This window comes from Cyprinodon tularosa, unplaced genomic scaffold (genome assembly GCF_016077235.1).
Source record: "Cyprinodon tularosa strain WSP-4 unplaced genomic scaffold, ASM1607723v1 ctg239, whole genome shotgun sequence".
In the NCBI taxonomy this organism is placed as follows: domain Eukaryota; kingdom Metazoa; phylum Chordata; class Actinopteri; order Cyprinodontiformes; family Cyprinodontidae; genus Cyprinodon; species Cyprinodon tularosa.
Window position 1 is genome coordinate 440,058 of NW_024038892.1, and position 9,943 is coordinate 450,000.

At 36.2% G+C, this 9,943-nt stretch overlaps 1 protein-coding gene across 1 annotated transcript in view; it reads right to left on the reverse strand.

Annotated features, from left to right (window-relative positions):
* Positions 1-6,721: 6,721 nt before the first annotated feature.
* The window catches only part of LOC119785044, an 8,046-nt gene continuing 4,824 nt past the window's right edge, over positions 6,722-9,943 (reverse strand). Inside the window, exons 4-5 of the mRNA XM_038287434.1 lie at positions 8,217-8,370; positions 6,722-8,107 (exon numbers count right to left, since the gene is read on the reverse strand). Coding sequence (XP_038143362.1) covers positions 7,984-8,107; positions 8,217-8,370 — 278 coding nt within the window. The 3' untranslated portion in view covers positions 6,722-7,983. The remainder of the gene's footprint in view (positions 8,108-8,216; positions 8,371-9,943) is intronic.

Below are 9,943 nucleotides of genomic sequence, written 5' to 3' on the forward strand. Positions count from 1 at the left end.
GATAGCCAAAATTTCTACTTAAGTAACAAAGTATTTGTACTTTGTTACTTGTCACCTCTACCCATTTCTCGCCTGGCACTTTAACCTTGCTACCAATTGGCAACATTCATTATAAACTTTCATCATAACCCTTTTAAGCACACTTCATGTCTACTTGAATCCAAGGTTGTCAGAGGTTATGTTGTTATAGTTATAAAGACTCTCAGAAAACTTTCAGTGAGACTTTAAAGAAAATGAATCTTTCCTTCTAACAATCTGGCTGTGCAGAACAACAGATCTAAACAACCTACTGTAAACACCACATGAATTTCAGGAAGTTATGGATTGCGCACTGTCCTGAGTCACTCCAGACTGACCTACATTATCGGACCACTCCTTTATAAACCACCACTCCTTTATAAACCACCACTCCTTTATGAATAACCACTCATTTAGAAACTGTTAGTCTTTTATAACTCACCACTTCTTTATGAACCACCACTCCTTTATAAACCAGTTCCTCCTGCTCATTGAGAATGACTTCATAATTGTAATTCACCTACAATGCCACCTTCTTGGATTACAAGACAATAATAATATACAAGTGACTAGGTCCCATTTTTTTACTTAGTGCAGCTGTAACTGCAAAAGAAACAAAAAAAAAGATCCCATAACTTTGTAGGTATATTGTTGTATTATAAATCTAGTCACAAATGCATCATTATCTATTTCCACACTGTGTTAGAAAAAAAAAAGTGATCAAAACTCTTCTTAGAGGCTGATGTGGTTTAATTTAGTCTGTGATATACATTTCCGTATCTTTCCAAGAGGCTCTCCGTCACAGACTGGTGTTGGGCCTGATAGGTCCCTATACGCAAGATAACCTTCTAAAGTATATGTTTAAAAAAAGATAGGATAATGTTTGTTTAATAAAGGTATTTAAGAATAAATTCATATAATGTTATCTGTAGTGTTGATCATGAGAGAAGCCTATGTTTTTATCTGGACAATATCCTAAGTAGATATTCAAAGGAGCTAACGGCAAAATGGAAAACACAAACTTAACCTCAAAATGTATTTCTCCTTAGTGAATTTTGTTTCCCCGTTGAGTTTCCAGGTGGCAGAATTAACATCAAGATGTTGAATGCATTCTCTACAGACTAGACTAGGGGGTTTCTATCACTGAAACATGCAAAGTCTTTTGCAAATCAAGTGTTTAACCAGTCATAAATACATCCTGTAAAACTTTTGCATAGTGAACCTTGCTTGAAAAAGAATATTTGCATTTTGTTAGACTAATTGTGGAGAAGATTATATTAAATTCATTTGAAACAGGTTCAAAGTTCTGTGTATGTGTATCACATACTGTGTAATTTAACAACGCTTTACAGTGACACAAAATACCTGCTCATCTACACTTGGTCATGTTATTGTTCATCTATTAACAGGCAAGTTACTAATTGGAGCCGAAAGAATTAGCTTTCTAGACATTTTTTGACCACAAGAAAAGATAAACAGTGAATAGCAATGATAGGTTAAAGGGAACCAATCGTTTTTTTTTTTTTTGTTGTTGTTTTTTCACGGATGCTCGTTTATCAAAGCTATTTGAGATATTTCATTATCTAAATTTATCATGAGTAACTTCTTTATATTGTAGAGTAATATCTCTTTGAATTTTACTTTTAAAAACATTTTAGATAAAGATATTGGTAGGTTTCTGTTTAACCATTAAAATGCTTCAACAGCATGAGTTTTCAAAATATTTAGCCAGCATCAGTTAAGACAGGCTAAGTCTGCTGAAGTTCAAAGGACTCTGCAGTGGAGGTTAGATCTAATCAATGGACTACAGCCGTATCAGGCCTCAGTAAGCAAACTCGCCTTAGATCTTAAACAGCAGTCGAGCCAGTGAGTGTCATGTTGCTTTGTAATTTTTTGAACCACATGCAGAATCACATGGACACCCAGTGGGTTTTAACGTTTTTATTTACAAAAAGCAACATATCAAAAGCAGAATTTGAACTACAGGAAGTCGGTTGAACTTTCTGAGTGATCTTAGGGGAGAAAGCAGAAGGATTAGGAAGGAATTGGTTAATGACAACTGATGACTGAACGATTTGCTTACTTGAGAGATGGAGAGAAGGTACCATGGATCTGTAGGGGTTTGATTCAGTGGGCTTTGCAGACTGTACCCCAGTGGTCCAGGAGAATGTGAGTGAGAGACGCCATCCTAGAGACCAGGCAGGTGATAAAGACTGAGAACTACTGCACATAGATGAGACCTTTTCCATGAAGATCGGAGACAAACTGAGGTTCACTGTTTGTCTGGAGCAATAACAGAGTTCACATTAAAATAAATTAACAAGAAGACAAATTTCAACAAGAAAGATGTTCCTGGATTAGATCTTTAGTTGGAATACAACCAAGGGTAATCATTGAGCGAAGAGAGAGATGATCTGCGCCTTGTGTTATAGTTATCTAGACAGAGAAACGTTCTCGTAAAAGGAAGCTTATTCACACCAGAAAAACAGCAAAACCCCATGGACCCTAACAGTGAGAGATATTAGTATATCATACAGGAAGTCATAATAATACACTCCTATTGGTGCTATCTTGCACTACTTTGAAAAAAACCCCACAATGAATAGAAACATGTATATAAAAGATTGGAGCCTTAAGCTAAGTAGAATAAACAGGAAAGCAAAAGGGCTTGGGGCTCAATTAAAATACCAGAGGTAAATGATTGAAAGGTCTGTTTTATATGGAAAGATAAAATCATTTACAATGTGCAGCCCAGTGGAGAACACTCCTTCACTAAGTCAATGATAATAAAACTTTCAATTTACAAATGTGATTTTCGTGTTTTCGTGCATGTTCTCCCCATGCATGTATGGGTTCTTTCTGGGTACTCCAGCTTCCTCCACAGTAAACGAAAGCTGACTATTAATTTACTTGTAGTTTCTAAAATATAGCCAAGGCGTATATTCAACTTTGAAGACTCGGTGGCTACGTTCACATTGCAAGTGCTAATTAAATCCATTTTTTTTTTTTACTTCTTTAAGGAAACTTTTTTTTTTTTTTTGTCATTCACATTCCCTGTAAATTGTGGCCGCTATAAAACTGACCTCTATGCACATAAAAACAATAACACTTTGTCAAACACAATACAACATTAAACACGGGTAAATAAATGTAATGTTTTAATTGCACAACAGAAGGGATTTACTGTGTCGGCAACTGCTTCCAGGGAAGGCATGCTAAATTTTCAGCCAACCACTAAGTCAGGAATGAGAGAAAAAGTGTGACTGCAGTACTTCTGGATAAATTACAGGCCCGCAAAGCTAGATTTATGGGGTAGATTGCATCTCCTAACTCCACTTCTGCTGGTTTTGTTGCAAGCAAACTGTTCAACGATCAAACAGGTAGTTCTCTTATGCAGGTATGTGAACGTTTTTTTTATCCCAAATCTCAAAATAAAAATATCACCAAAAATCAGATTTCTTTATTGTGTTTCTATAATTTCATCAATGCAACAAAATGTAATATTTTAATAGTGTAATGGGATTTATACTTAAAGCACCAAATACCGTATAGCAGAATAGTCACATCATGTGACATTTGCTCCAGGATAAACATTTAATCATGAATGCTTATTAAATATTTAAGCCCACATAGTCCTTTTTTACACTTGGAGCCTGTTGTGCCATACATTGCTTATATAAGACCTCCAATTTTCAGTTTTGTTTTTTGTTTTCTTGGTCCAAAATGGCTCTTTGAACAGTTTGGGTTGCCAAACCCAGACTTACACTAAAGGCTTTTGGGCATCAGTTTGTTCAAATACTTCATAACATTCACTAACCTCTACAGCATTTTAAAGCCCTCTGTTTGAATGGTTGTGAACGAGAGTTACAACAAACCCTATTCCCTATATCCTGGTGGTTCCCATAAATCTTTTAGTTAGGCCTAAAAAAAAGTTTTAACTCTGTTTTTTTTGTTTTTGTTTACAAGCCCTGAAGTATTGATGTATCTCCACCATGTTTCACTGCAAATGTTACAGGATATAATCCTGAGTAATTTGACTTTAATAATATTATGTTTATTCATTTTCATTTTTAGGATTTTTTTAATTTGGTTTAAAATGTACAAATGGAAAAGATGGGTTTTATTTGGAAAAGAGGATAGTTTAGTGTGATCGCCTGAAGGATCCACTAGGGGGACTCAGGTGTTTTTCTTCCCTTACTCAATAAATACAAGTGAATGGAGAAGCAGCAATGGGGTCTTTTGGTGTCATTTTCTTATACTTTTAACCTTCTTTAAAGGAATAACACAAAGAGTATGTTTTTTTTTTTTTTTGACAAAAATTTATTTAACTTTGATTTGTGCAGGTATGAAAATTCGCCAATAGAAAAGGATGAAAAAAATAACCTGTTATTTTAACTGCATGATATACTACATGATATATTTAGGCCAAAATACTCATTATATTGTCAGATCTACCTGCTTAAAAAAAGGATGTAGTATTTATCACTTCAATGATAATATCCCAGCTTCCATGGTCTCCTTTTAGAATGAGAATCCAGTTTATTGCCAAGTAGGTGTACACTTACAAGGAATTTGATTTGGTGCTGATGGTGCAGAGAAATTTGATATATAAGAGTTAAATTGTAAAACAAAACAAAAGAGTTTGCACCAACACACCAAGGTAGCCATATGCGGCAAAATCTTAGGTAGATATTATCTTAGGTATGATATTACATCTCTTTTTACTTGCATCCCTACCACAGAAGCTGTCCCCACAGTATGGATGATAGACCACGTTTTGGCAGATAGGACCGACCTGACCAATGACCACATCTGTTTGCTTTTGGACTTGTGCCTCACAGACTTCCAAGTTAACCAAGCTTTCTACAGGCAGAAGCATGGATTTGCGATGGGTTCCCCTGTGTCTCCCACAGTGGCAAACTTGTACATAGAAGAAGTGGAAAGCAGAACTCTACACTCATATATGGGAACAAAACCCAGTCACTGGCTCACATACGTAGATGACACATGGGTCAAAATAATGAGCAAGGATATCAACACGTTCCCAGACCACATTGACTTAGTGGACAGAAGCATCAAGTTCACCCAGGAAGATGTGAAAGATGACAGCCTTGCCTTCACATCATGAAAGAAAGAAAACTCAACATAGAAGTCTAAAGGAAACCCCCCCACACACACTGACTAGCACCTCAGTTTTGACTCCACCCTCTGAAACACAAACTTGCGTCATCAACCCACCGGACATGAGCAGATTAACACCACCAACAGAGGGAAGATGAAAGAACAGGAAAATACTGTAACCTTTAAATAATGGTCTGTAATACCATGTCACAAAAAACAAGAAAATCAGAAAAAAATATTATTTATAAAGTCATATATATAAGAGGCATTATGCTAACTTTATATAGGCTTAGGGTAACTAAGTACGAAACAAAGTTCAGGAAAATACTTCCTTAAAGTCTACATCTGTAATATGACTGTTTCATCAAGCAGTTAACATTCTTTGAGCTCAGGAAACAGGACATTCCTAGAAAGTGATAAGGTTGTAGAGAGTTCAGGCTGTATCAACATGAGCAAGTACATCTATCATAGAGCTGGAGATTTTTAATCTGCAAAAGTTTTTATTTCCATATTTACTTGGTCATGCAATTTTTTTCTCTCCATAGGACAAATTATTCTGTTTGCTGAAATAAAAATCTTTGTTTTACACCCAATGTTGGGAGCTGGAGAAAATCCCATCTTTCTCCAGCAGAGTCCGCCGTGGATCCTCTGAGGGAGCCTCCTGCACAGCTGCAGCTCATCAAGATCATCAGAGGATCCACTATATAAGCTGTCTTCAGACCTTGCCTCAACGGCGCAGTGTTGTTCCAGTTGGTCAGCGCTAAAGCATTGATCTCAGTGATTATTTCCATGACTCTAATCCCTAGTTGGATTCTAACCTCTGTTTCTGTGCCTCTAGGAAACTCGTGCTTCCTCCGTGAAAGCTCTGGAAGAGCTAACCTGCCGAGCCGACCCTCAGAGCCAAACCCTGAAGATTCTCAGACAACCTCCAAGCAGCTCTGGGCTAGAGCTGGGAAACCAAGGCCAAGGTCTGCTCAAGCTAGACGTGAGACGCTGAAGCAGCTAACGGACTCTGCTACTAAATCCTTCTCCAGAACCCACAGTGACTCTCCCAAAGAGAACCTCAAGAACCCTCAAGGTACTATCTGTGCACCATTGGAAACCAAACCCCGTCAACAGTCCTTAACTGTGCTGTCTCTCACGCAGACTCCGGTGAAACCAGAATCCAGGCCCGAACCAGCCTTCTGCATATTCAGTGTGATTGTGCTAATAAACTTGTTGAACTTTTCATCCTGTGTCCGTCAGTGGTGTTCTGCATCTTTGGGTCTCCATTAGAGAACCGATCATGACACCCAAAAAGCACTTTATCATGAAAGGATAAAACTGCTTACTTTTAATAGTTTAAATAACTAACCTTTAAACAGTAACCATCATATGTACCTTTAATGTGTGAATATAAAATGTGGTAACAACAAAAATCTTTTTTTATAGAAGATACAAAGCAATATTTTAAACTTTTCAGTACATGATAAACAATAACATGGTAACAGATTATACCTCTGCTTTAATCTGGTTTAAACAGTCAATTGCACGTCAAGAAATTATAAAAACCTACAGAGAAAAAAAAACACAATTCCTTATGGATGTGAGTAAACCATAGCATATTAGTTTGTGCATTTTTATATTATACAGACTTTTCTTGTTTCTGTGTACAGATCTTGGTTCTAATTGCTTTGTCACATAGTCCGTCGAAACCTCAAAACAATTTACATCAAGTGCAAGTCAATAGCTCCTTTTCCACTGCAGAGTCTTTTAATTATAACTGGAGGTTCCGAAAGCCTTCCACTCATATTTAAATATTTTTACCCAAGTCATTTCAATCTCCAGGTCAACACGTCCAAAGATGAAAGGTCCTGGTGTGGTGTGGGACTTTCAGATTATTCTGGATTGTTAAACTGTTATAGGTAATGTGCTGAACAACAGGGACTGACTGATTGATCAAGCCTTTTAGCAGTGAAGCTGAAAATTTTAGTGTTCAAAACTGTTCAAAATTTGAACAGTTTGATTTTTTACAATCTCTGTGATTAAAAAAATAAATGTTTTATGATTATCTTAAGAGGTGAGAAAAGTAAATAGGTATCAGTTTCTTTCCAAAGGGCACAATTGTTTTTCTTTCTGGGCTTGCAGCCAGGTAGCCTCACCTGCTCTCAGATGACCAGACACAAAGAGAACACCTAATCTTACAAAGGTTCTGTGAAATCAGTGAAGGAAAAAAATCACTGATTGCTCATCTTTGACAGTTTCACCACCTGTAACACCCACTAGAGTTTCTTGAGGATTTTAATAAAGAGATGAAGTAATACTTTCGTGGTTGCTATGGGGTAGAAGTTATGTTGGAGGTTTAGTTTCCTAGAAATGCCACTGACTTAAATAGAGTAATATTTTCTTCACATGCCCATGCATAATTTGGCTGATTTTAACATTTACTTACTGCCTTTTAGAATAGTGGAAACTGAAAGAAATAACCCCCTGGTGTTTAAATTCTGGGACGTTCAGAGGAAAAGTGTGAAATGCTAAAGACAGCTGTCCACATTATTTTCCACTGCTGTTTATTTACTTTATAATGCATTGTTGTAAAGACATAATTCCAGACAATTTTGACTTCTGAGTGTCACTTTGTTGTCCCACTATGGAGAGGCGGTTAGTTTACCCTGTGATTTACCTTTTACTCTTAGGAAAGTGTGGGGTTCACACTTCTCAGAGGACACTTAAGTAATTATTTTAATTTTTACTAAGTTATTTTTTTCTTTTTATGTAATCCTTTCTCTTGCTTAATTTTGAAAAACTTTGAGAATCAGTTTTTATGTACTATAAAAATTTAAGATGAAATTGTCAAAAATCATATCACATGTCATACTGCCTATGACCATTTTGTGTGCAGCTTGTAACTATGCACAGACTTATGAGTAAGACTGTGAAAGAACCCCATCTCAGCATCTCATACCAGAGTGGAACTCCAGACCATGTTCTGCAAAAAAAAAAAAGAGGAAGAAGGGAGAGATTTTTTTAGATAACTTTTAAGGATTTCAGTGAGTTTTATTACCTCCATCCAGAAGACAGAAAAAAGATGCACTGACCTGTGGAAAAATGCAGGGGTAGTGGTTTGATTTACTTGTAAAAACTGCTCTGATGTACCAAAGGTAGTTTTTGTGGGTTCTATGTAGGTCATTGTCGGTGAAGTTTCAGACACGGTTGTGCTGATTCTGCCTTTGCAGTCATAAATAGGCTGCCCTAATAAATGAAAAAAAATAAAATAAAAAAATTAAGCACAACTCTGCAAATGTTAAAAATGGTTGAAATTTACAAAACAGGATAAAAGTATGTTAGATTTCACTCAGAACCCTTGTTTATAAAAGTTTATATAGATATTTTTCTTTTGCAGGAATTTAAGAACTGTATCCTCAGTTCATTCAGTGTTGTTTTCAATATAAAAAAAATGTCAATTACTGTAAATAAAAATTATTTATTGTATTATAAAAAGTACTGTCCAGAAATTATCCTCATGTCATGGTTCTGCCCTTTGTTGACTTCCGTGTGTCTTTTACACTGCAATTCTGTGTTTCCTTGGTCATTGGGTTCTTTTCCCATTTTGTATCATTGTAGTTGTTTCCTAGGAAGTTTGTGTTTTTTGTGTTACGCTCTGTTGCCCCCTTGTGCTAGCCTCCTTTCCCTTGTATTCTAGTTGTTTCCATCCCCACCTGCAACCCATTAGCTAATTAGCCCAGTCTTTGTTCTGTCTCCCATATATACTTCCTCCTGTGCAGTTCCTCAGTGCTGGTTTCTTTCATTTACCTCACTCCTCATGTGTGTTTCTCCTTGGCCTCTCCTTGTTTTTGGTTTTCTGTCTATTATTTTGGGATCTCTGCCTCCTACTACTCTGCATTTGTATCCTCAACAACATCCACCATCCTTGACACACCATGTTTTCTGTTCGTTTTCATGAGAAATTGATAAATAATCAATTCTCATAACAGGGTCTGAATCTAACTAGTTATTATTCAACAATTAAAGCAACATGCTAAAACAGAGTATGAAACACTGGTCGTACCAGAAGTTTTAATACCTGGTAGATCAGACTTTCATCTTGAATTAGTGGACCATTTGCCAACTTAACATGTGTGGGTTTCAGTTCCTTTAGGCTTGTGTGATTCTTTTGCTTAACGTCACTCCTGTAGTTTTGTGACTTAATTCTGTTTGTCAAAATTTAGACGTCTGTGCGCTTTAGGTGCTTTATTCATTCAATGCACACAAAATGTAGATCTGTGGAACAGTGTGTTATGTTTTCACTAAAGCTTAGTTACTGATAAATTAATAACCATGCAAAGTATTTTTTGTCACTCATCTAAATTGATTGTATTTTTTGTTCTCAACATGCAAAACTACCGAATTGAAAGAAAGTGCCCGTGTTTCACGCTTTTGTTGTCTGTAGACTTTAACTTATTATATTTCAAATTTACTTTCCATTACAATGTGCATGTCTGTTTGACATCAAGGTAACTAAAATCTCTACTTGAACCATCTTGTCAGTACATGGAGGTGGATAAAGGACCCCAAAACTTTACTCAACTAAGACTATAAGATATTGAAATAAATGTAACAAAGTAAATGTCACCAGTTTCGCCTCTGACAGTATGATTGCACAAGTGCATGAGGACAGGATATGAAGTAAGATCTATGATGCAACTAAAAAGAAGGTCAAGTAAAAAAATATATATTGACATAGAAGAAAAATAACCATAAAGCAAGACTAGCATTAGTAGGTGTGCACTGTAACCAGATTACTCATCTAAGACTGAAATAAAGT